This window comes from Schistocerca piceifrons, chromosome 2, assembly GCF_021461385.2.
Source record: "Schistocerca piceifrons isolate TAMUIC-IGC-003096 chromosome 2, iqSchPice1.1, whole genome shotgun sequence".
NCBI classification, from domain to species: Eukaryota; Metazoa; Arthropoda; class Insecta; order Orthoptera; family Acrididae; genus Schistocerca; species Schistocerca piceifrons.
In genome coordinates, this window is record NC_060139.1 from 593,595,515 (window position 1) to 593,623,407 (window position 27,893).

Genomic DNA, 27,893 nt, shown 5'->3' on the forward strand with positions numbered 1-27,893 from the left:
CCGACCAATTGCTTCGAACGTCTTCCTGTCGCGACACCTTCGTTCTGGAAATCTGTCTCGATACAAACGTACCGCGCCACGGCTATTGCCCCGTGCAAATCCATACATCAAATGGGCATCTGCCAACTCCGCATTTGTAAACATTGCACTCACTGCAAAACCACGTTCGTGTTGAACACTAACCTGTTGATGCTACGTACTGATGTGCTTGATGCTAGTACTGTAGAGAAATGAGTCGTATGTCAACACAAGCACCGAAGTCAACATTACCTTTCTTCAATTGGGCCAACTGGCGGTGAATCGAGGAAGTACAGCACATACTGACGAAACTAAAATGAGCTCTAACATGGAAATTAAGCGTTTCCGGACACATGTCCACATAACATCTTTTCTTTACTTGTGTGTGAGGAATGTTTCCTGAAAGTTTGGCCGTACCTTTTTGTAACACCCTGTATATCGGTTATAAACAAAGACATAAATGAATAAATATATTTATAAGCATGATGCTACCGTTTTTTCGTGTATTTGTGGAGTACTTATGACCTGATGCGATTGATAGTAATCGGCCACTTTGACCTCCAATAACCCATGTACTATATACGTTACATGTCTGAAATTCATACCAATTTAGGTTTACACTAATAGCTTTCTAAAGACACGTAGATCGATGTAATCGGACGAACCCCTTAGATTTTGAAAATTCGTTGCTGGGTGTTACTTATATAATTTATCGTCAGATACTATACTTTAAACTAATAAATTACTAAAAATCTGATTACACCATCAGAATCGTCATGCAAATAATGGTTTCTTTTTGAGGTATCATGATTCATCTGGCTACTATTAATTTCTATACGAACTGTGCAATGTCTGTCATTAACGTTTCACAAAGTGCGCCATCTTTGGAACTCCCAGCATGTCTCCTTCATCGACACAGCGTCACAATGGAATTCCCAGCCACACGGCTGGACCGTGCGCTGGGGCTTCCCCCACCATCCGGCTAACTTTCGGCACCACGTGTTTGCTGCTAAGCACCGGCTGGCCGAGCGGCCTGTGCGGCCACGCCAACTCCGACTTAGAATATTTTCGGGGCGTCACCATTCGCCCATTACCTCACAATTCCCCAACGGAGAAAAACGACAAAATCAACACGAAAATGAAATATCTGCTTCTACATAACAAACAAGAAGCGGAAATGTTTGAGAAAAGAAAGTTAACACTACTCTTAGATCAGTGATTTTCCTTATTGGGTGTCATCTTGTAATAGGAAACACCAAAGCTTAAGAACAATAATTCAGGTAATATTTGTACAAAAATAGGACAAAGAAATAAATGAAAATATGTAACTGTCCTACTTTTTTCCACATCTCGATCTGTGTTGAGAAAGTAGTTTATTAACGTTAAGTCCTGGAATATTTTCAGAAATTAGGAACAACAAATACATTGCATTGCTGCGACAGTTTGTATTCTCTGGTTAATTGATAGTGTCATACAACCTATTAAATACATAACACCCGAAACCTTAATATACCACCGGTAGCAGACATATGAAGCACTGTGGTAGAGAAGTAGTGCAGGAACTCAACTCTCCTTAGCTCATCGTATCAATGAAATGAGTCAAGTATCTTGACTGGACTAGAATCGTTGTCAAGGACAGCAATGTTTGCCTACTAAGCCCTACAGTCAACTTCTCAGTGCTGTTGCCTCAGCTACCTTAGTTCTACTCTTAACTCACTGCATTGGAATGAACGTTTCCCCTAGTTGTAAATGTTCGCAGCTCATGGTCCTGCGGTCGCGTCCTCACTTCCCGAGCACGGGGTTCCGGGTCTGATTCCGGCGGGGTCAGGGACTTTCACCTGCCGCGAGATGACTGGGTGTTTGTGTTGTCCTCCTCATTTCATCATCATTCATGAAAGTGGCCGGAGTGGACTGAGTAAAGGCGGGGAATTTGTACGGGCGCTGATAACTGGGCAGTTGAGCACCCCACAAACCAAACATCATCATATCATCATCATCATCATCGTAGTTGTAAATACGTCAGATATAACTGACGGTTGAGACAAATCTTGTGTTCAAATTAAGCATGAATTTCTTATTTGATCCTGATAATTTCGGTGCACTTTTTCCCTTTCTCGGCAACTTGTGTTATATGTTTAATAAACATTTCAAAAATTTTGGGATTACTTTTACCTTGAGGCACTGGTTGCTATATCTGATGCTGTGAATAGTAATCAACAGTTTAATTTTTATGCAATGATAGTGTTTGATTTTACCCTTCGCTTGGTTTGGTCGCATGTCACACATTTTCTTCATACCGAGTACAACAGCAATGAATTTATTAAAAGAAGGTGGCATTTAACACTTTTGCACTGTCGATTTTATTTGTTCACAACAAGTTTCAGCCTTTAGGACATTCTCAAGTGATTTTGTGGTTCTGCGCAAGAAAAGAATATAATAGAAATGTAGTGATGTGAATCGAACGTACTGGAAATAAATTTACCTGCAAGAGAAAATTATTCCTTACGAACTGATATGATAGCAACTCAAATTTGCGTTTTCTATTCGTTTTGCTTGACAAAAGCTGTCTTGTTGGTTTGACAGTTTGATATGAACGTAGGCATTCTGGTCATTAAATTCAAAGCTATGCATGGAATAAATGGAATAACAGTTTCAAATAATATGACTGGATCTTCCAAGTGTATTTGAGGAAAGTAAAAAAAAAAGTAAGAAATAAAACAGTACAGAAAATAAAATGAAATGAAATGATGAGGTAAAATTAAATTTCAAATTTCATCCTTTGTGTAGATGGTTTCTGATTGGTCATTAGCGGAATGTGACAGAAGTTATCGAGGAGTTTTTTGTTCTGAAGATCTAAACTGATGGAAAAAAATTGAAACGCGAAGAAGGAGTCATGCGACATAAATGAAAGTTGGTAAGTGTGTTTCCACATCTGAAAGATGGTGTCTATTCAAATTTAGGGCCAGTCGCATAAGAGCGGCACTAGTGGCGACACTACGAGGGTGCCAATCATGTTTGTCAGTTACACGCAGTAACGGTGGTGGGTGTTAGTTAGCTTTGAAACTGGGCGTGGTGAGTTAATGTTCGTCAAGAATGCCTTTAAGGTGACAAAGGCACCTTTATCAATACCTCACTGAGTTTGAACGAGGTTCTGTAACAGTACATGTAAAATGGTTGGTCATAAAAGCATACTAGTGCACATAGTGCATAAAATCTCGTTGGACTATGATACGGCGTAAAGTTGAAGTATACTTTAATTCCTTTTTTGCGTATTGTGTGTCTAGTTTCCTTCTTTTCTGGTATTACGACAAATAGACTTTACACAAAGGCCAGAAACGCGAGCAGCGACTCTGAATGAAACGGGGTAAGCTTTAAAGGGGCAGATAACCGCCTTGTTACAACTAAAGAGCAACAGGAGCAAGAGAATGAAGCACTATGTAGGAGAATAGTCGTTGGGGGCCAATGTCACAGCAGCTAACTTCATAGTGCGATTTTCGGGGGAAGCAACCGAAGATGTATCTATAAATATTAGTTATGTAAAGGCTGCCGCTAAATTTGGAAGATCGTTGGAAGAAACGTCCTTCGATATGTGGTGTCACCGCCAGACACCACACTTGCTAGGTGGTAGCTTTAAATCGGCCGCGGTCCATTAGTACATGTCGGACCCGCGTGTCGCCACTGTGTGATCGCAGACCGAGCGCCACCACAAGGCAGGTCTCGAGATACGGACTAGCACTCGCCCCAGTTGTACGGACGACTTTGCTAGCGACTACACGGACGAAGCATTGCTCATCAGCCGAGCCAATAGTTAGAATAGCCTTCAGCTAAGTCAATGGCTACGACCTAGCAAGGCGCCATTAGTAACATTGCATGTATCTATGGAGTCTCACTTATATCGTCAATAGCGATGTACCAAGGATGGATTCAAGTTAAGTATTACAGAAGCCACGTACTTTTCTTTATAGCATTCATTACGTATCCTGTTACAGACCTATCTCTTGACTGCTAAACGCGTGCCTTTCGGCTACTTCCGTGGCGTGGCTGTCTTTCTACGCCACAACACGATATACCTAGATTAAGGTTAGTGGATGACGTGAAAACGTACGTTATGTACTATTTGATGAACTGTCTAACGGTTTAATGCAGCACCATCGGAAGCTGAAAAGGGTAAGGTTCTGTAGGGGAAAACTTAATGGACTATCGCAGAAGTACGGCGAATCAGTGGAATCCTCTGACAGGATTAGGAAACTGGGCTCTCAAACGCAGAATGCGGAGGCCGATAAAGTGGTTCTGCGTGAGCGAGAGTATAGGGCTTTGGATGTGTTTCTGTGAGGTCGTTCTGTTGATGCATCAAGGAGTGCCAGAATGGAGAACGCAGGCGACTTACCTGTTGGCATTAGAATTGCCGCGCAGTTGGAGGAGATCGATATTGATACAGAAAGACTGAGCGATCCCGGTGTTTTTTCCTCTGAAATGTTTTATATGTGAGCGCAAGGGTCACATAAGGAAACAATGTCGTCAACACGAATGTTACGAATGTGGGTCAGAAAGCGTGTGATTGTCGAAAGAAAGCAGCGGAGGAGCAGCTTCCTAAAAATCGGTAGTTAAACGGGGACGGGGGTGCCTCATCCGTCGGACGGCATTCCCAGTAGAACATGAGACTGCGGAAACGTATGTAGAAACGGAGTGTTGTCTGCTAGGCAAAGTAAGTGGTGCAGAACATAAATTTCTTGCGGACACAGAAGCTCATGTGTAATTAGTCAATCTGGGTCTCTTGCGCAGAAAAAGACTGCAAGAAATCTATTCCCAGTTGCGAATATTGACAATCATCACCAGTATATTGGATTCATAACAGTGAAAATTTGTGCCAGAACGGGACTCGAATCTGGATTTCCCACTTATCGTGAGCGGTCACATAAAATCTTACGCTGTCCGAGCACGAGTCACAACCAGACCCAAACTTCGGTTTATCGTCAACCACGTGTCTACAACTTGTACTCGTACATTCATTATATATACTAGTCTTCCATTGCAGGGTCGCCCGGTGTCGGCGGATAAATATGAAATTGAAGTGTCTGTGTTATTCCGAACATGCATGTCTGAAGGAACATGGCATCGTTATTCGAAATAACACAGGCGCTTCAATATCGGAAAGAGACTGCGGTAGCCACGGTATAGGTTAGGCGGAGTGGGTGATACTGACGTGAAATCAATGGGGACAGAGCTGTTCAGTTTAACGTGGAAGTAAGTGTATTCGAGAGAATGTAGAGGTACTTCTACATGTTGGTGACAGGTGTTGTGCGATCCTGGGACTCGACTTTCTTGCTAAACGTCACCTAAAAATTGACCTTTTGCAGCGTGTAATTGAAGTTGATAGGAAATTGTTTCCGCTAGCGGCACCAGCTACAAGTGTTACACTGTCGCAAGATTTACCGATCGTGAAGTTGGTACCCAATAAATTGCTGACACAGGCCTAAAGATCAAATTCACGTGATACGATACCGTAAGGCACAGGGAAATTGATCTGGATGAACACAGATTCAGACCTACCTAAGGATTTATTATATGTTGTAAGGCCATTGGAAACTAACGAAGAACTGGATCAGTCACACTGTGTTGTACGCAGAAGTATAGCATGCGTCAGTGAAGTGGATGAGGATTTTATGTTTCCGGTCAGTTGTGATAATTTTGGCAAGGACGAAGTGAGTCTGCCAAAGGGTTTACTAGTTGTTAATTTCGGTTTTTTGGAGGCATATGACCTGCACTGATCAGTCACAATTAACCCGTCAATGAATCTGCATTATGCGAGGAAATGAAATAGTTACAGGGAAATGCTAAAGAAATAATGGAACCTTTGTTACTGCAGTTCATGGATTCGTTTAATCCGAGGCGTCCGCTACCAGAAATGCCACTCACGCAACACAAAATATCAAAAGGGAATAATGCTCCATTGTACCAGAACCCATATCGAGTTCCGAAGTGTATGTATAGAAAAATTTATCGACCAGCAACTAGCTGATGGCGTTACTGAGTATGGTGAAAGTCCATGGGGAGCACCCGTAATTTTTTTCCCAGAAAAGTCACTAGATAGCACTAAAAATACAGATTTCACTGTGACAACCGATATCTCAAAGCTCGAACAATTTCCCATGCATATTCGATACCAAACATAACAGATACTCTCGATAACTTGGGCCATGTAACTATTTCTCCACAATGCATTTAAAAAGCGGATATAACCAAATAGAAGTAGCGCCAGAGGATGGACTAGAAACAGCATTTTCTGTCCCGTGGCAGGGGGGGGGTGGTGAGGGGGAGGGGGGAGGGGGAGGGTGGTGGGGGAGGGGAGGAGAGGGGGCGGGCGCTGTCTCACCACCGCAGCCCACCCGGTTCTCTCCTGACGGACGTAGAAGTCTGGGAGTGGACCTCCATAACAGGAACGTATTGTAAACAGTGACAAGAAGAAAAGACAGGATGATAGGACATGTGTTAAGACGTCAGGGAATTGCCTCGAGAATGAGATTTTCACTCTGCAGCGGAGTGTGCGCTGATATGAAACTTCCTGGCAGATTAAAACTGCGTGCCGAACCGAGACTCGAATTCGGGACCTTTGCCTTTCGCGGGCAAGTGCTCTATCAACTGAGCTACCCAAGCACGACTCACGCCCCGTCCTCACAGCTTTACTTCTGCCAGTATCTCGTCTTCTACCTTCCAAACTTTACAGAAGCTCTCCTGCGAACTCTGCAGAACTAGCACTCCTGAAAGAAAGGATATTGCGGAGACATGGCTTAATCTGCCAGGAAGTTTCATATCAGCGGACACTTCGCTGCAGAGTGAAAATCTCATTCTGGAAACATCCCCCAGGCTGTGGCTAAGCCATGTCTCCGCAACATCCTTTCTTTCAGGAGTGCTAATTCTGCAGGGTTCGCAGGAGAGCTTCTGTAAAGTTTGGAAGGTAGGAGACGAGATACTGGCAGAAGTAAAGCTGTGAGGACGGGGCGTGAGTCGTGCTTGGGTAACTCAGTAGGTAAAGCACTTGCCCGCGAAAGGCAAAGGTCCCGAGTTCGAGTCTCTGTCCGGCACACAGTGTTAATCTGTCAGGAAGTTTCGGGGAATTACGTCCATGGTGCTACAGGAAGATGCAGAGGGTAAAAACTGCAGGGGAAGACAGACATTTGAATGTATCCAACAGATAATTGAGGATGTACGCTAGAAGCCCTTCTCTGAGATGAACGGGTTGTCTCAGGAGAGGAATTGCTTTCAGGCTGCATCAAACTAATCAGAAGACTGTAAGAAAAGGTCCTACGGATGTACTGTTAGCAATCAGCTATGATACTGATGTACTCAATCAAGTTGATTTTAGTATCCGGCAGCAAACCCGAAGAGATTTGCAAGACTTATTACACCGGGAAAGCTTACAAAGTCACAGCGGTCAACTTCGTAGACGGATATCATCTACCCAGTATCCGTCAATGAACCTGCCACGCATAAGACCGAGCCTATGTGATCATTCCATTACGTATCCCTACAAATCTTTATGCCCATCTGTTTATAGGATCTGACTAACTTCAATCGAAATGTCGTCGTAGGATGCTACGTCTTTTCTATTCTGTTTTGCTTTGTTTTGTGAACTGCACAGTTTTACCTTGATGAACTTTTAAAGCGAGTTTCCAAACTTTGAACCACTTTCATATCTTATCAAGATCTGAGTGAATATTTGTGCAGTTATTTTCAGACAGTGCATCATTATATGAAAAGTGTAAGGTTGGTACTGATATTGCCTGGCAGGTCATTGATATACAACAAGAACAAACAGTAAACATTCCAAGTCGATGACTTCCATCCGAGATAATATTGTGTGTCCTCCCAACCAAAAAATCCTCAGTCCAGTCACAAATTTCGTTTTATATCCCATATGATCGTACTTTTATTACTTAGTTTTGGTGGTGGGTCAAATGATTTTCAGAAGGCAAGAAATACTGCATCCCCATGATCCACGACTTGACGATGCCAAGTGACTTTGATTCTGTGTGACCATTGCCTTCAGATTGCATAATGGGTGGCAGCTCAGAATTTTTTTCACAATTCTACAATAGATGATTGCCAAAAATATTGGTGGTTGTTTCTTGGATCACTTCTACAGCCCTTCTCGCCGGCCGTTGTGACCTATGCTTTCTTTCAACTATTGGGCACAGTTATTTTGTTCCATGAATGTGCGGTGTATAATATGGTTAAAAGAAGGGCTGTTTTAACGTAGCTATGCTCAAGGACATCTAATATATTTGTTACCATTAAATACAGTATATTTCCATCGTGAGTGGGCTTCCGAACTATTGTTGTAGGTATTTTTCAGATAAAGGATTTAGAATTTTTTTATAGTATGTCTATAGTCACGGCTATTGCGTATAAAACTGAAATTGTCCCCGTCAGTTGTTAGATGGTTACATTCTCCTCCAATGATGACAGTTTGGGGGGGGGGGGGGGGGAACAAACGTATTAGCATACTGAGATTTTCTCCCAATTTTTGGTTACATTTGGGAGTTAGAGTGGTGTTCGACAGAAGGGACCTCTTATACGTTTTCCCTATCCCTGATACCAAGTTCTGAGCTTACGATCTCGTATGCGGTTTAATTTTCGATCTTGCAGGATTTGAGTTTCTTGTCTACCGCAACAAACGCGTCGCCTCGATTTCCCATTCTCGTATTTCTTTGATGTACATTTAGATTTCCACAAAAAATTTCGTTGCTGTCAACTTTGTGTTTTAACCAGTTTGCCGTACTCAGTATTATGTGAGCTCTTCTGCGCTTTAAGAATGCTTCAAAGTTTTCGGGTTTGGTGTAAATACACAGCTGATCACGTGTAGAGAACAGTTTGTGGGAGGGGGCATTTTTTGGCTTTTATATTAATATTCCAGGGACTCCTGCGCCTATCATTATCTGGACTACACGGAGTTTCGCCTAGTTTAAAAAGAAGAAAAAAGAAGCTTTCGTGCATCCCACACATGGCCATTTATTTGGTTAGCAGTGTCTGACGTGTATTGCACAGCAGCCAAGTTTAGAGGGACGTTACAGATTTTAAACCTGTGGTGCAAATCCAGTAAGTCGCATCCTAGCTAGTTGCTGGTTCAAGCCTTCCACTCGACGCAGAATCAGAGGGTCACGATCATTTCTCATAAAAATGTCGCAGATTGTGAACCTCGATGAAATGCAGTGAGCCACGCTTATCTCCTCAACCTTCTCTGTCAGTCACTGAAAGGGTTCAAATTTGACTTCGGAGTTGGGGCAACAAGAATTGTTTGTTCCAATGAGCTCCATGTTTACCCTGTTCACTCTACTCTGGCAGCCTTTTCAACAGGTTTAATGGGGCCTGCATTGGGTGCACGGGGTGATCCTTGCCATTCCTTGCTGTCAAAGGATGACACCACCAATAATATGGTCTGACACTCAGAAAATTACAAGCACGCACCGGACGCAGCGTGCAGCAATGATAAAGAAAAGGTTTTGTCTAAAAGTGTTTTCCACAGTATAAGATGTCAAAAAAAAAAAAAATGGTTCAAATGGCTCTGAGCACTATGCGACTCAACTTCTGAGGTCATCAGTCGCCTATAACTTAGAACTAAGTAAACCTAACTAACCTAAGGACATCACACACATCCATGCCCGAGGCAGGATTCGAACCTGCGACCGTAGCGGTCGCTCGGATCCAGACTGTAGCGCCCAGAACCGCACGGCCACTCCGGCCGGCCTAAGATGTCAAAACATCGAAACAAATAAGTTGAAAGTCTCTGCTAGCAGACAGTCACACTCCTCCATATACTCTGAAGGGCCAAAGAAACTTGTGTGGGCATTCGTATTCAGATATAGAGATATGTAAACAGGTATAATACGTCGCTGCGGTCGGCAACAAGAGTCTGGCGCAGTTGTTAGATCGGTTACTGCTGCTACGATGGCAGGTTATCACGATTTAAGTGAGTTTCAACATGATGTTATAGTCGAGGATTTTCCCGTATGACCATTTTACGAGTGTACCGTGAATATCAGGACTCCAGTAAAACATCAAATCTCCGAAATCGCTGCGGCCGGAAAAAGTTCCTATAAGAACAGGGACCAACAACGACTGAAGAGAATCGTTCAGCGTGACAGAAGTGCAAACCTTCCGCAAATTTCTGCAGATTTCAATGCTGGGCCGTCAAAAGGTGTCACCGTGTGAACCATTCAACGAAACATCATCGATATGGGCTTTCGGAGCCGCAGGCCCACTCGTGTACCCTTGATGACTGCACGACTCAAAGCTTTACGCCTTGCTTGGGCCCTTGGACAACAACATTGGACTGTTGACAACTAGAAACATGTTACCTGGTCGGACGAGACTCATTTCAAATTGCATCGAGCGAATGTACGTCTTATGGGTATGGAGACAACCTCAAGAATCCATGGACCCTGCTTGTCAGCAGGGGACTGTTCAGGCTGGTAGAGGCTCTGTAATTGTGTGGGGCGTGTGCAGCTGGAGTGACACGGGACCCCTGGTACGTCTACATACGACTCTGACGGGTGACACGTACGTAAGCATCCTGTCTGATCACCTGCATCCATTCACGTCCGTTATGCATTCTGACGGAGTTTGTCAATTCTAGCAGGACAATGCGACACCCCACACGTCCAGAATTGCTACAGAGTGGCTCCGGGAACTCTCTTCTGAGTTTATACACTTCCGCTGGCCACCAAACTGTCCAGGCATGAACATTATTGCGTATATTTGGAATGTCTTGGAACGTGCTGTTCAGAAGAGATCTTCACCCCCTCGTAGTCTTGCACATTTGTGGACAGCGCTGCAGGATGCATGGTGTCCATTCTCTCCAGCACTATTTCCGATATTAGTCGAGTCCATTCTATGTCGTGTTGCGGAACTTCTGCATGCTCGCGGGGGCCCTGCACAACATTAAGCAAGTGTAACAGTTTCTTTGCTTCTTCTGTGTATGATTTATGCAGTAGTGATTATAAATTCTTCATGTGTAACGTATGTCTGCGTGGTTTTGGGCTCTTTGCTTTCTGAATAGCATTCGTTAGACATGTTAAGACTTGCTTCATTCGTTAGACATGTTACGTCTTGCTTAAATGTGTGAATCTTTGAGATGGTCTATGCTATTAAATCCACTAACAAAAGTAATAAACTGTGTCTGCAAAATTCTTGCGACCGCAAGACCCGAAATTACTGTTTCTGTTATCAGATAGTCTGGAGATTGAAACCATAGTTGAATTTAAGTGTATTATTGAAATCATGACTCTCTTCAGTAATAAACTGAACAGCTTGTGAAAAAGTACAAGAACAAAGACACACAATTACAATAAATGAAATGTACCAGTTAGCTTTTGTTCTGCAATATTACTTTTATTGTTAACCGGTTTTCGGCTTACAAGGCCATCTTCAGACATTTACTGAGAAGATGGCCTTGTAAGCCGAAAACCGGTTAACAATAAAAGTAATATTGTAGAACAAAAGCTAACTGGTGCTTTTCATTTGTTATACTGTTGTTCTACCAAGAACCGACGGAAGATTCTGGTAACACACAATTACCGTTATTCTATTTTATAATTAGCTGATTGTCATTTGTGTGGGATCAATGTAGTGTCGAATACTATTTATCCTTACTCTGTCATGCGTACTGTGCGTTACTTAGAATAATATTCGTTCCAGTATTGTAGTTTATCTACGTGTAGGGAATTTCAGGGTGAAAATGTGTTTCTTTGACAATTATCTTTTGTCAGTTAGGACAAAATACAGATAATTAAAATCCGACTTGCGATGTATTAACTGCTCTTAGTTTGAACATTTTTCCAAGTAATGAGGTGAATGTACTTGTAATTTATGAAATGTGCAACAGAGTCAAAATCTACAATTCTACGTACTCGTTTTGGGAAGCCTGGAAATTTGTTAGACGTTTGTCAGTTCCCCGAGGAGATTTTTAATTGTGTTGTGTAGATGAGGCTATATACTGAGTGTTTATAAATACACAGTGCCCTGCTGTGTTTAAAGTGCAGCTTGTGGATTATAACCTCATCTAGAAACCAATTCGTGAGATTATATTACATTTCAGCCTCCAGTTGCATAAGCAACGAAACCTTACCTAGGTTTCGGCTGTAATAATGTAACCTTGTTCAGAAATGTCAAAATATAAAATTGAAATTAAAACATGCCAGATATTGTCCTTATCAAACTTAAAATGTTAGTACTACAGTACATAGTCATAAGACTGCGTCACTTCTACTAATCTACTAGATTAGTAGAATCTACTAGATTAGTAGAAGTGACGCGGTCTTATGACTATGTACGTAGTACTAACATTTTAAATTTGATAAGGACAATATCTGGCATGCTTTAATTTCAGATTAGTAGAATCTACTAGATTAGTAGAAGTGACGCGGTCTTATGACTATGTACTGTAGTACTAACATTTTAAGTCTGATAAGGCCAATATCTGCCATGTTTTAATTTTAATTTTATATTGTGACATTTTTGAAGAAGTCTACATTATTATAGCCGAAACCTAGGTAAAGTTTCTTTGCTTATGCAACTGGAGGCTGAAATTTTATATAATTACATTTTACAGTTGCTGACTCTGCTGCACCACGCCAAAAATATTCAATTCGTGAGACTCCGTGTTTCCATGTTATAAGAACAATTATGTAACCTGATGTATTTCACTCTGCACCACTTGCTGAATCATCAAGATTTACTTTTTTAATCTGATAGTTATTTCATTTGTAAGAAACTCACTAATCTGATGACTGTGTTCGAAAATCCTTTAATTTAGGTGACGAACTACACTCTCATCATCGCTGGTTGGTGGTAGAGGACCTAGGTTTCGTCTCTGATGATGTGCAAGAAATGGCCACAGAAGTTGGTCATATGCATCGTCCTAGGCTATTTCAATTCAGGGGTCAGGTACTTTGTGAAACTGGAGAACATCATATACAGTACGGTGTGCTGAAACACATTTTTACTGTCATTCACTGTCTCTCGGCAATTTTTTTACCACTCTGCCTTCCATAACAGCAGTATCTTCTGAGTCACACGATACACCCGACACGAACGAGGAGCATCGAACACCGGTGTCACGCCATGTACAAACTCGTGAATCCATTCGTATATTTATTGCTGAGACAAATATGCCTCATGATACTGAACATGCGGTGAAATTCAGTAGGTTGACAAATCGTGTAATATGGAGACCAATCCATGGGAAAAGTTTCAAAAGAAAGAACACGTGCGTCTCTGCTGACATCAGCTTAGATGAACTGTTTTCCAGTTGAAGTGTAGTAATTTCTAAGTTTGTGCAGTTCACAAGAAAAAAAAAGATGTGTCAGTATCAAATGACTTGAGTCAAGAATTGCGATTTCTCAGAGAATTAATTACATTGCTTCAAATGTATATACATTTCTGGACGGAATCTGAAAATAAACACGTACATACGCTTTGTCAGCTTATGGTAAATTGATTAACTGCATTCTATTTCCATAGTTTTGATACAGAAAATACTCTGTAGCATTTAGATTAATACTAGTTAGCACAGTTATTAATACGTAAGTAAACCCATATGTCGTGTACTGGGATACTAAAACTATGTACATTGCATTGTTGGTAGCTCGTTGCTCCCAGTGAAATATGTTTCAGCCATCAGTAGACTGCACGTGGGCTGCCACAAAGCGTTGATTAGCTACAGGTTGCCACCATAGATGTAAACACTTGATCCCATATTTTACCGTCCTGATGTAATAGAAAAATTTACTCGTGGTATGTCACACAGTTTGTCAGAAATATTTTTTTGTCACGTGTGTGCTTAAATGTCTCCAAGCAGTTAAGGATAGTGTCTTGCGCAGCACCAAATAGATTTTCATTTACACATCTTCGAAAAAGTGTCAAATAGCTTCAGCTATACAATAAAGGTATAAAACTAACTTCTCAATCACGTATCACTGCTTTTGGGACTTTCAGCATTATTAACTCAGTCAACAACCACAATAAAAATGAATTATCACTGTTATCCCAATTTGTACACTGCCTCATATTCTGATTTAAGTTCTTCCATTACACGTTTTCCTGAGTTTCGATGTCTGGCTGAGTCAGGAATCGACGGATTCTCAGAACAGTTTCTAAGATATAATATCAGCGCACGCCACAAGTTCCGTGTGCAGTTGTTGCAGTGTTCACAGGCCTGTGTAGCCGCAGCTCACTGAACGTCCACACAGAACACTGATCAAGGGAGGATTTCCAGCTGCGTGTGCCGGTTGAGCCAGTCGAGGTAGGCGGCCACCATGGTGAAGCCAGAGGTGGCACCCTCGCAGGTGGTGGTGCCCTGTATGAAGCTGGCGACGCCCACCAACGTGTAGTTCCCAGTGGACTCGGCGCGCTGCATCGGACTCCCGAAGTCACCCTGCGGCATGAAGTCATTTTCAGTACACGTACACGTTTCGAAGAATATAGAAAGCTACGGAACAGAGTGAAACAATGCATTCGCAATGCTAAAATCAGGCACGCTCGCTCCCTTGTGTGCAGCGACCTGACGCCCACGACTCTATGGAAGAATCTCCGTAGCTTGGGGGTCGGAAAGGCAAAATCGGAAACTGTTTTTCATGTCTCAGCTAACGAATTAAGTGAATTCTTCCCTGCACCTCTGAATACCCACACGGGTGATAATTACCGTCCACAGGAATCTCCCAAGTGTGTAACTAGCAATGATACCTTCCATCTAAAACACGTAACAATAAATACGGCAACAAATGCAATAATGAGAAGCTCTTCTGATGCGATGGGTAATGACAGTATCAGTATAACCATGATTAAGAATGTTGCCGATATCTAAGTACCTGTCTTAACTGACATATTTAATTTTTCTCTCGTGAACGGAATATACCCAACTGCATGGAAAAGAAACAGAATTCGACCCAAGATCGAAAACCCGCAACTGTCTAGTGATTACCGACCATTTAGCATACTGCCTGCTGTTTCCAAAGCACTTGAATATATTGTTCATGATCAAATCACTGAACACGTGCATGAATTCAGCCTATATGACAAATTTCAATCCGGTTTCCGTAAACATCACAGCACAAACACTGCTCTAACTAAAGTAACTGATGACCTGAAATATGCCATCGACAGCCGAAAGGCAGCAATATTGACGCTACTAGATTTCAGCAAAGCTTTTGACACTGTTAACTTTGATATATTGCTCAGAAAAATGCAACAGCTTAATTTCTCAGATAGCGCAATGAGATGGTTTGAAAGCTACTTAAAAGACAGACAGCAATGTATTGTCTGCGTAAATGAAAAATCTCCCTGGAAACATGTCTCCTCGGGAGTGCCACAAGGATCAGTCTTAGGACCACATTTGTTTTCTTTATATGTCAACGACATTTCGTCGGTTCTGTCCTCCCGTAAATATCATTTCTGTGCCGACGACCTCCAGCTCTACCTGAGCGTAAGACCTGAAGATGTAAACACTGCATCGCTCAGATGAATGATGATCTGTCTTCAGTAGTGACATGGGCGAAAAACCTGGGGCTTAAACTAAACGCAAAAAAGACACAAGTAATATTAGTAGCCCATCAGAAATTAATAAGTTCAGATTTCCGCGAACGACTGCCTCCTATCCTGCTCAACGGTATTCCAATACCATATCAGAAAACAGTTAAGAACTTGGGTGTAATTTTGGATGAGAATTTCAACTGGGCGGAGAATACAGTCGCAGTGTGCCGGAAGACGTCCGATTGTCTCTATGTTCTCAAAACGTTTCGCAACGTATTTCCACAGGACTTGAAACGCCAGATCGTGCAAGCACTCGTTCTACCGAACCTCCACTATTGTGATGTAATTCAACAAGGCATGAGTAGTGAAAACAAAAGACGGTTAGAACTAACCATTAATGCCTGTGTGCGTTACATCTGCAACATTTGCCGATATGACCATGTTAATGCTTCATACTCCCAGCTAGGGTGGCTGCGGCCGGACAAATTGCGTGACTACCACACTCTATGTCTACTTCACCGACTCCTCGTCGCACAAGCACCCCAGTACCTTGCTTCAGAGATTAAACATCTTTCATGCCATCATAATCGAAACACAAGATCACTCTTCTTTGGTATCCTAACTGTGCACACTCACAAAACAAAAACTTTTGCAAACTCCTTCTCAGTTGCCGCTGTCCGCCTCTGGAACAAACTGCCCCTTATCTTGCGCAAAATTCAATCCCCTGCTGCTTTTAAGAAGAAGCTGAAGCATTTCCTACTATCATCCTCATAACGTTTTCCACAAAGTTAATGAACAAGGCCAATCCTCTCCTCTGTCAAATAGCAAAACTAGTGTCTCCTATCTTGCTCCTTTCTCTTCTTCCTCTTCATCTATCTCTATTAGCCACGCAATCTTCTTTTCCTTTATATTTCCTTAACTATGTTTCACCACGTCTCTATTCTTCTCCTCCCTTTACCATCAGCCTTCCTCATATTCCCTGCTGCTATCACTCATATCTACCATCTGTCTCTTTCATAATGTCTAATTATAACAGTACTTATCATCTACGAATATAAACTCTATATGTATGTATTTTTTTCCAAGTGTGCCTTTGTAATTGTTTATTTCACTTATTGTACTAGATGTAGTTTAACATGCCTACGAAAACATATGAAAGTAAAATAAGTAAAATGCCTGGTTAGATGTAAGAGACGGCCTGATGCCCTAATCTTGCCAGGTTAAATAAATCAATAAATAAAAAAATAAAAACAAATAAATAATATTGGTGGACGAGGCAGAGAAACTAGAGCATGGTAAAGAACGACCATATATTTTTTCTAGGAATCACGCGTTTCAAACCACTATAATGATCGCCAGCAAGACGCTCTGTGTGCACCATAATCTGATCAAGAGGATGAGGACGCTCCTATGTAATGCGGAACTGACAACTAGATGTCAAGAGAAGCGGACACGCTAGTATAAAAGGAGACAGGAAGTATTGTTCTGTCAGTTGAGAAGCAGTAACAGTTTGTCTGTGAGGGGACTTGAGGACTTCGAACGTGGACTGGTACTCTATGGCATCTCGGTAACAGATAAACCAGAGACGTTTCATCTCTTCCGCAGCAGCCGAAGTCGACTCTTGGTGGTGTGGTTGTGAAGAGGAAACGCGAGGGAACAACACCAAGAGCACGCAGACCCCATGTGCTGCCGGACAGGGAGTATAGAGCCCTGCGAAAGGTGGTTCATATCTACATGGTTACTCTGCAATTCACACTTAAGTGCCTGGCAGAGGGTTCATCGAACCATTTTCATACTACTTCTCTACCATTCCACTCTCGAATGGCGCGTGGGAAAAAGGAATTCCTAAATCTTTCCGTTCGAGCTCTGATTTCTCTTATTTTATTATGACGATCATTTCTCATTACGTAGGTGGGTGTCAACAAAATATTTTCGCATTCGGAAGAGAAAGTTGGTGATTGAAATTTCGTAAATAGATCTTGCCGCAAAGAAAACCGCCTTTGTTTCAGTGACTGCCGCCCCAACTCGCGTATCATATCAGTGACAGTCTCACCCCCATTGCGCGGTAACACGAAACGAGTTGCCATTCTTTGCAATTTTTCGACGTCCACCGTCAATCCTACCTGGTAAGGATCCCATACAGCTCAGCAATATTCCAGCAGAGGAGGGACAAGCTGTCTCTTTAGTGGGTTTGTCGTATCTTCTAAGTGTCCTGCCAACAAAGCGCAGGCTTTGTTACGTCTTCCCCACAATATTATCTATGTGATATTTCCAATTTAAGTTGCTCGTAATTGTAATTACTAGGTATTTAGTCGAATTGACAGCCCTTAGATTTGTGCGATTTATCGTATACCCTAATTTTATCGGATTTCTTTTAGTACCCATGTGGATGACCTCGCACTTTTCTTTGTTTAGTGCCAATTGCCACTTTTCGCACCATACAGAAATTCTCTCTAGATCATTTTGTAATTGGAATTGATCGTCTGATAATTTTACTAGGCGATAAATTACAGCGTCATCTGCAAACAAGATAAGGGGGCTGCTCAGATTATGTAAATCAGGAACAGCTGAGGGCCTATGACACTACCTTGCGGAAAGCCAGATATCACTTCTGTTCCACTCAATAATTTACCTTCTATCACTACGAACTATGACCTCTCTGAGAGGAAAACACGAATCCAGTCACAGAACTGAGACGGTACTCCATATGCACGCAATTTGATTAATAGTCGCTTGTGAGGAACGGTATCAAAAGCCTTCTTGAAATCTAGGAATATGGAATCGATCTGAGATCCGTTGTCGATAGCACTCATTACTTCATGGGAATAAAGAGCTAGCTGCGTTGCACAAGAACGATATTTTCTGGATTCGTGTTGGTTATGTATCAATAAGTCATTTTCTTCAAGGTAATTCATAATTTTCGAGTACAGTATGTACGGTTGTACATGATTGCTACGAAAGGCGCTATTGCGTCTGCATACTCTGAGAAGAACCTGAATGGTATAACATCTAGACCGGAAGACTTGCCTTTCTTAAGTGATTTGAGTTGTTTTCAACACCTAAGACATCCACTTTTATGTAACTCATGCTAACAGCTGTTTGGGTTTATAATTCTGGAATAATTACTTCGTCTTCTTACGTGAAAGAATTACGGAAAACTGTATTTAGTAACTCCGCTTTAGTGACACCATCATGTGTAAAATGGGTAACATAGGTAGCAGTGACAGTAATGACTTGTTTATTGCCACTGGTGTACTTTACATACGATCAGAATCTCTTTGGCTTCTCTACCATATTTTGAGACAATGTTTCATTGTGGAAAGCTCATGAAATCAGTGGAAGGAATCACTCGTGAGTTCCAGAGTGCTACCAGCGGTTGGGTAACACAATGATTGTGCGTAGGGATTTAAGAGGAACGGGTGACATTGGTCGAGCAGCTCCTAATAAGCCACATATTTCTGTAGTCAACTCTAAGCGACGCTAGAGATGGTGTAGAGAGCGATGGCACTGGTTATTCGATCACTGGAAACGAGTGATTTGGAATGATGAATCATTCTGAACCCCCTTGCAGTCGGCGGAAGGGTTTAGGTTTGTCAAGTGCCTGGAGAACATTACCTATCATCGCGTCTAGTGCCAACAGCGAAGTACTCGTATGGAGCAAGTAATGGGGCTGGAGCGTGGTCTCCGCACTGCGCTTAAGAAAACGCTAAATGCAAAATTATATGAATACATTTTACAGCACTATGTACTTCGTACGGTACAGGCACAGTTCGAAACGATAGTCGTATCGCCATGAAAATGCATCCTGTCATAAAGCAGCATCTGTGAGGCAATTGTTTCTGAACAATAACCTTCCTGAAGTGGACTGACCTGCGCCAGGTCCTGACCTGAACCCAATGCAATATCTTTGGGGTGAGTCAGAACATCGACTTCCCTCCAGACACCAGACCCACCAACACCCTGACAACACAACGTTCTCTGATTTTGCCTATTGAGAAAGAATGGGCTGCCATTCCTTCACAGATATTCAGTGTCCCTATTAAACTTCAGGCCGTCTTAAGGCTAAAGATGGACACGTCCCTTATAAATGTCCACAAACAGGAGTCTGGATTCTTTTGATCAGATAATATATGTCGCCCGAGAAGCTCGTCTTCCTGGTTAGTCTTCAGCACATTCTAGGACTAACCGAGGTGGACCTATCATTGTCTTCGGAGGCATTAATACTGTAACTGGTTTTGCTTCGTAAGTAGCTCTTGCTGGTTCTTAAATATGACTTCTTTCCAATATTTATGAACAGTGCGGCACCGCCTGCTCAAAATAATACAACGCTGCAAAATAGTCAGTTGTTCTAAAGTACGTACATTTGTGTATTACATGCGTCTAAACCTGTAAGTGTAAGCTATATATTTCAATTCAGATACACAATTTTATCACGCAATTCAGATACACACTTTTATGCGGTAACTTTGTGGACTGTTACAATACGCTGCTTTCCAAATAATACCTTTTTTCATAATTATCACTAATTTATCATAGATAGCTTTCGTTGCTGATTTCTGCAACACCACCTACGGCAGTAGCATTTTTTCGAAGAGTGTCCATCATGTACATCGTCATCATCTCCTTTTTGACGATAGCCTTGGAAGCTGAAAGTCGGTTTACAAAACTAGCACAACTGCAGACGGAGTTTGTAGGCTGCAGCGAAATTTTTCTCTTCGAGCCATTACATGTAATGATATTCTAGTCACACCTCCATCAATTCCCGCGAGATCACGGGTGTTGCCTCCCTCCATACGCTTTCCTGAATTCAGTTACATATGAAGCTCGAATTCTAGTTAACATGTACAATAAATGTTTCGTACGCCGAATGATCGTGAGCTAACTGCAGTTTCCCGATATTCTACCGGTGAATCTGACAGAATCATTTGCCAGACATCTGTGATTTTTTTAAAATCCCTAATCTCATTGTTTATTACACTGATTGTTTGTTTAGCTTGTCTGAATTTCATTATAACTCATTTGGCATAGTTTTTTACTCATTTGTCGTAGTCCAAAGCTACTGTTTGAGCATTTGATAAAACAAAAAGATGTAACCACTGCCACACTCCACGAGTTGTTTTGATTTCTGTCACTGATCGCAGTGAAGGATCACAGACAGGGAACGCCGCAAGTGACGCGTCGGAAATAATTGACGCATTCACGAAAACATCGACAAGTATACAGGGTTGTCAGAAACTATCTGAAAAGCTTGTAAGGACTCTGCAGGGTATGTTGTGCTAGAAATAACTGTTAAGAAAAATTGTCGACACGTTGCCCCGTTTCCGAGTTGCTTAACATTGAAGTTGGCCAATTAGGCCGTTGCACACGCAAATTCAAGCGTCCGTCAGGGACAGTGTCGCCAGACATCTGCTTCGTATAGTTTCCTAAAATCGAATAAGGTAGCACTATAAAATTTGGACATGGCATGATAGTAAGGATCGAAGTAGAGCCAAGGACGGAGCAGTCTTGCGTGTATCATCTACGCGACGACAGTAACTGACACTAATTGTATCTGGAGGAGCGCTCAAATTTGGGTGTGCAACGGCCTGATTGGCCAACTTCAATGCTAATTAACTCTTAAACCGAGTAACTTATCAAATTTTTTCTTAACAATTATTGCTGAGCGCAACCTACCCTCCAACAAGCTTTTCACACTGTTACTGACCCCCCTGTATCCAACATACAGGCTTCTGCGCCTAAATGACATCTTCAATTATTTGTGGTGTGTAGTACTGCTGTAATGCCATTGAAACATACGTGAACTGGGCATACATAGCTCGATAATGGCAGTGCTGCTCAGCAAGATGCTAAACGATTCCCTAAAATATCTTCAAGTGAGCGCCAAGGTACGCCCGGCGACAAAGCTACTGGAATCGGATTGTGTCAAGCGAACGTGATGGCGTTTTATTAAATAAGAGAAATAAAAAAAGCTTTATCTTTGAAGTAAATAACTGTGGTCGCGTTTGGGACAACTGCTTAGTTTCTTTTGTCTTCTCCACTAGGGAAGCGAAGGTGTACTTCCCTAAACACAACAGAAATGTGGCAGATCGTAGAAAAAAAATTGCTAAATGATAGCTTCCATCCACATCAAATGGCGTACGTGAGTTGCCTAGCATTTCATGTGGGGAGTGACGGACCATGCTGGGTGGTGGTTTTAGTATCTGCAAGATACTAATACTGATAATTCGTGACACCCGTAAACAGTGAGATCAGCAATGCGGTATACGATTCATAGATTGGGGAATGTTGAGTACAGCTAAGATGTGGCAACGTTAAAAGTTAGAACGAGCTAGGATATGAGGAGAATCTACTTCGCGAGTAAGCTGCAAGCCAAAGTATTTGCATACAAGCGACACGGTTAGTGTGAGCGAAGTAAAGAGAGTTCAGATCGTATGCAAGTCTAAACCTTGAATAAATAAAACAGTCAACACGATACCACTATGGTCATAACTCTAATCTTTACAGGTGTATTAGAACCGACATTGATCTGCCGCACTCGCGACGTTGCAGGGCTCCTTCCGTCCACCAACGAATCCGCCCAGCGCAGTTTCGCACTCTGGTGACCTTTGCTGGCGCTAGACCCTGTGAACACGAACTACAGCATGCGCTGTCTATCGCTCTCCATCGGGCGTTGCAGTCATTACTTTCCCAAATCGCTAGTCGGCTTGGTTCACAACGTAGGATACCACCAAAACATGCCCTAATAGTTGTTTTCCATTCACAGATCGTTGATTTGGAGCACCAACCGAAGAAAATTTATGTTTATCAACGCCAGCCTGTATATCTTGAAATACTGGTTGCTGTGACATACATCTCACTATCTACATATACACCATAATAATAAGTTGTATATATTTAACTTTCATTTATCGTTCTCTTTTTCTTCAACACTGTTTCTTCTCCTTTCTAAAATTTTGGTAGTGAAATTGATATTTAAATCTTTGTGGTAGCCAGCCATGTCAAAAGTATTCCATCTGCTGTGCAGGATATGCAATGTCCAGTCACCTTAATGTGACCACCTGTCAAAAGCCTGAATAACCATGTTTCGCAGCGCAGACCTAGCGAGACGTGCAGGAAGTGTATCAGTGAGGTTCTGGAAGGTACAGAATGGGATGTGGAAGCATACGGGCTCCAGTGCCGTGGTCAGCTGATCTCGATTTCTCGATTGAGGAACCCGATCGAGATGGTCCCCGGGATTCGCGATTGATTTTAAATCTGTGTAGTTTGTAACCAGGGGAGTACGGTAAACCCATCCTAGTGCTCTTAGAACTATGCTAGTACACTGCGGGCTGTGTAAGACGCTGCGTTGTCCTGCTGGTAAATGCCATCGCACCGAAGAAAAACAAAATGCATATAAGTATGGACATGGCCCCCAAGGATTGATGTACAGTTGTGACGATCCATTGTGCCTTCCAGAATGACGAGATCAGCCAGGGAATCCCACGAAAACATTCTCGGTGTTTGCTTTCATGCTTTTCACATCATACACGACGAAGGCCATCTGTCCAATGGGCCAAACAACGTGATTCGTCTGAAAAGGTCACCTGTCACCCGCAGTGGACGCTCAGTTGCGGTTTTGGGGTGGAAATTCCAACGTTCATTGCCGACGAATGAACTAGGCGCCTGCAGCAGAGGCCCACAAGCAGTAACGCAGTAACGTTGCCGGGGGGGGGGGGGGGGGGGGGGGTAGCCGCGTGGTGTAGGGCGTCTGATCACGGTCCGCGCGGTCTGGGGCGTCTGGTCTTGAGAATTACTTAAGGACGAAATTGCATCGGGGAAGTTATAATAAATAGTGTAGCTGCTCTCGAAATTGCTGTCATTTAGGAAAGACCATAAGACTTTAGTCCCAGAACTAATACAGATGCTTAATTAGGTATATGTTCTTGCATGTTATCGATTTCGAACTACAGACAGTAGCGATAGCTGTATAAACATTTGTTTTTGGGAAAAATGGTACATCACGTTTCTATTTCCTTCAGCGTTATCTATACATTGTTTGATTTACCATACTCACCGAAAAGTCAACCAATACAAATAACATATATCTGCCATACGAATATGATTTTTCCAAAGAACATGGCTGAATTGTGCTATTGTACAGGGTGATGCAGCTGCCCCTGCCGATATGTTTTATGCAACCCGCAACACATTCGAAAACGGCTTGCGATGTTTTTGTAGGAAATTTATAGTAGTTAAATTATTTGCTGGGATACGTTTTCATTGAATGCCTCAGTTTTCGAGTTATTCAAGAAAAACATACAAAAGTGACCTTCAAACGCGTTTTTCTGAATATCTCGAAATCGTGGCCTCCAGTGAAAGTGGATCCCAGTGCATAATTCAATTACATTAAATTTCCCGTAAAATGGTCAATTTATATGTAGAACCAATAGCTTGCGCATAGTGAGCGAGAGAATATGAAATATCGTACGTGGTTTTTGAAAAAAAACGTACAGAAGTGACCTTGAAACGTATATTTCTTGACTGATTCCAAGGCAACTTCCTCCAGCGAAAACATATCCCCGTGCAAAATTTCAATACATAAATTTCCTACAAAAAGTTGCTATTCATTTTTTCTGTAGGACTAATAGTTTGCACATAGCTATCGAGACAATATGAAAATTTTGGACGTAGGAGTCGCGGATTACTTAAAACCCATGGGTGGGGGCAGCTCAATCTCCCTGTTTTTAGTGAATTTCTGTTTTACCAGTTACCAGTTATGGGACCAGCCTGTAAACATATAAGGTTGTCACTTAGTATTGGGGGGGGGGGGGGGGGTTCTTCAGATGGCGTCGAATAGTGATTCATCTGTACTTACCGTGCAGATGGCCTCGTTGTAGCGCCCAATGCCGCAGTAGGACCAGGCGGGGCTGCAGATGGCTACCGGCTGGAAGTAAGCGTACCACATGGTCTGTGCCGCCGCACCGCCTGTCAACACGTGCGCCAGAGGAAAATTAGGCAACACTACACAAGGAAAGCCTGGTCAAGCAACTGATCCTACATACGTCGCATCTCAGGTAGCGTACAGTCAAGCGAGCCAATATAGATTTACGAAGCTACCTTGATATATACCTAGTTTAAAACTGGTTTATTTTAGTCACTGAATTCCTTTCACTGTTTGAGGATTCATTGAAACTGAGAATCTATAGAATCTACCACTAGAAAAGAAACTGAATTTTTAATAGGCCGATGAGCTTACTTTACAACGCAGAGTGATAGAAGCTGATTGTATGTTGAAACTACACTACTGGCCATTAAAATTGCTACACCAAGAAGAAATGCAGATGATAAACGGGTATTCATTGGACAAATATATTATACTAGAACTGTCATGTGATTATATTTTTACGCAATTTGGGTGCATAGAGCCTGAGAAATCAGTACCCAGAACAACCACCTCTCGACCGGCCGCCATGGCCGAGCGGTTCTAGGCACTACAGTCTGGAACCGCGCGCCCGCTACGGTCGCAGGTTCGAATCCTGCCTCGGGCATGGATGTGTGTGATGGCCTTAGGTTAGTTAGGTTTAAGTAGTTCTAAGTTCCAGGGGACTGATGACCTCAGAAGTTAAATCCCATAGTGCTTAAAGCCATTTGAACCATTTTTGAACCACCTCTGGCCGTAATAACGGCCTTGATACGCCTGGGCATTGATCCAAACAGAGCCTGGATGGCGTGTACAGGTACAGCTGCCCATGCAGCTGCAACACGATACCACAGTTCATTAAGAGTGGTGACTGGCCTATTGTGACGAGCCAGTTGCTCGGCCACCATTGACCAGACGCTGTCAATTGGTGAGAGATCTGGAGAATGTGCTGGTCAGGGCAGCAATCGAACATTTTCTGTATCCAGAAATGCCCATACAGGACCTGCAACATGCGGTCGTGCATTATCCTGCTGAAATGTAGGGTTTCGCAGGGATCAAATGAAGGGTAGAGCCACGGGTCGTAACACATCTGAAATATTACGCCCACTGTTCAAAGTTGCGTCAGTGCGAACAAGAAGTGACCGAGACGTGTAACCAACGGCACCCCATACCATCAGGCCGGGTGACACCCCGGTATGGCGATGACGAATACACGCTTCCAGTGTGCGTTCACCCCGATGTCGCCAAACACGGATGCGACCATCATGATGCTGTAAACAGAACCTGGATTCATCCGAAAAAATGACGTTTTGCCATTCGTGCACTCAGGTTCGTCGTTGAGTACACCATCGCAGGCGCTCCTGTATGTGATACAACGTCAAGGGCAACCGCAGCTGTGGTCTCCAAGCTGATAGTTCATGCTTCTGCAAACGTCGTCGAACTGTTCGTGCAGATGGTTGTTGTCTTGCAAACGTCCCCATCTGTTGACTCAGGAATCGAGACGTGGCTGCACGATCCGTTACAGCCATGCGAATAAGATGCCTGTCATCACGACTGCTAGTGATACGAGGCCGTTGTGATCCAGCACGGCGCTCCGTATTACCCTCCTGAACCCACTGATTCCATATTCTGCTAACAGTCATTGGGTCTCGACCAACGCGAGCAGCAAAGTCGCGATACGATAAACCACAATCGCGGTAGGCTACAATTCGACCTTTATCAAAGTCGGAAACGTGATGGTACCCTTTTATCCTCCTTACACGAGGCATCACAACAACGTTTCACCAGGCAACGCCGGTCAACTGCTGTTTATGTATGAGAAATCGATTGGAAACTTTCCTCGTGTCAGCACGTTGTAGGTGTCGCCACTGGCGCCAACCATGTGTGAATGCTTTGAAAAGCTAATCATTTACATATCACAGCACCTTCTTCCTGTCGGTTAAATTTCGCGTCTGTAGCATTTCATATTCGTGGTGTAGCAATTTTAATGGCCAGTAGTGTGTTTGTATTTTTACAGCAGAAAGTGAAAAACTCGCCAATAAAAGCATTTAGTGCATTAAAAAGAAGTCAGCTAAGACACTGTACCAGTTCTCGCATCTACTAATGGGCAAGGTGGCGCAGTGGTCGGCACACTGTCCTGAATTCAGGGAGACAACGATTCAAATCCGGGTCAATACATTCAGGTTTAACTTTTCCGTAAGTTTCCTAAAATGCTCCATGTAAATGCTGGAATCGGTCCTTTGAAGTTCTTTGAAGTCCAAGCTTTTATTCCGTCTCTAGTTAATTTCATATTCAACGGATCATTTTCCACGATAAATCGTAATGATGCAGAACGAGTCATTTTACATTCACAACGCAAAGTAATTTGTAAATATGGCTACATGCTGAACATTTGTAAGCTCTTTTTATTTTTTTTATTATACTGATGTAGGCCAGTTATTCCTATACATCACCTTTTACAAAACACTGTAATAGAAATTCTCCTACAGAGTAGAAACTGTTACCAAGGAGAAACCTTTTCAGTTTGTTTTCAGGTTTCACTTTTCTGTACGTGAGACTTTTATATACATGTATAAGTTATCAGAATTTTAGTTGCAGCATTATGCACCCCCTTTTGTGCTGAAGACAATCTTAATGTTGAGTAATGAATGTCATTTTGCCTCCTTCTGGTATTGTAATAATGCACATCATTGTTCTTTTGGAGCTGCGGTGGATTATTGACAACAAACGTCATGAGAGAATAAATATACTATGAAGCAGTAATCAGAATGCCCAACTCATTAAAGAGATGTCTACAAAATGAGCATCTCTTATTATTCTTACAGCACGTTTTTGAGCTATGTAGGCTGTTTGCTTAAAGATAAGTTACGCCAAACGTTACTGAATGAAAATATGCACAATATGTCAACTTACTGATTTGTCTCTTCCCAAGATTTGCAATGATTGTAATTAAAACTGTGGCTGAACTAATTTAAGTAATTTATTTTGGGAGTTCCAAAACGTGCTTTTTCCAGTTTAAATTCTCATAAATATGGACACTTAAAAATGTTGAAGTTCCTCGCCATGTGTTACACATATCATTGAGATAGTACCCCTAGAAGTGCAGGATTGAAAATATTGTGTCTTTTTAAAATTGAGAACGAGGCGATTCACAGAAAAGCAGTCAATGATAATTTTAAGAACGTTTTTTTACCTTCTTCTGTTTATGTATTTATGCTTGCATTGATTAAAATACTAGTCTCATTCCCCCCCCCCCCAAAAAAAAAAGAAAACAAAACACTAATACTGCTTGTTGTGTATTACACGGAAGATCGCTTAGGTATGCCAGAAACAATAATGGACCTCATACGTGATCTGATGACCTATTTGTAAACGGGACGATAAACCCTGACCTTCCTTCTTCCCTTTTCGCGTAAAGTAGCATTTTAGAGAAATGCATTACCTCTTTAAA

General features: G+C 42.3%; 1 protein-coding gene across 1 annotated transcript in view; it reads right to left on the minus strand.

Moving 5' to 3' along the window:
- Nucleotides 1–14,272: 14,272 nt before the first annotated feature.
- Nucleotides 14,273–27,893, minus strand: part of LOC124775622 (elastase-1-like) — a 35,807-nt gene continuing 22,186 nt past the window's right edge. The window contains exons 6-7 of the mRNA XM_047250451.1: nucleotides 24,398–24,507; nucleotides 14,273–14,449 (exon numbers count right to left, since the gene is read on the minus strand). Of these exons, the coding sequence (XP_047106407.1) occupies nucleotides 14,273–14,449; nucleotides 24,398–24,507 (287 nt within the window). The remainder of the gene's footprint in view (nucleotides 14,450–24,397; nucleotides 24,508–27,893) is intronic.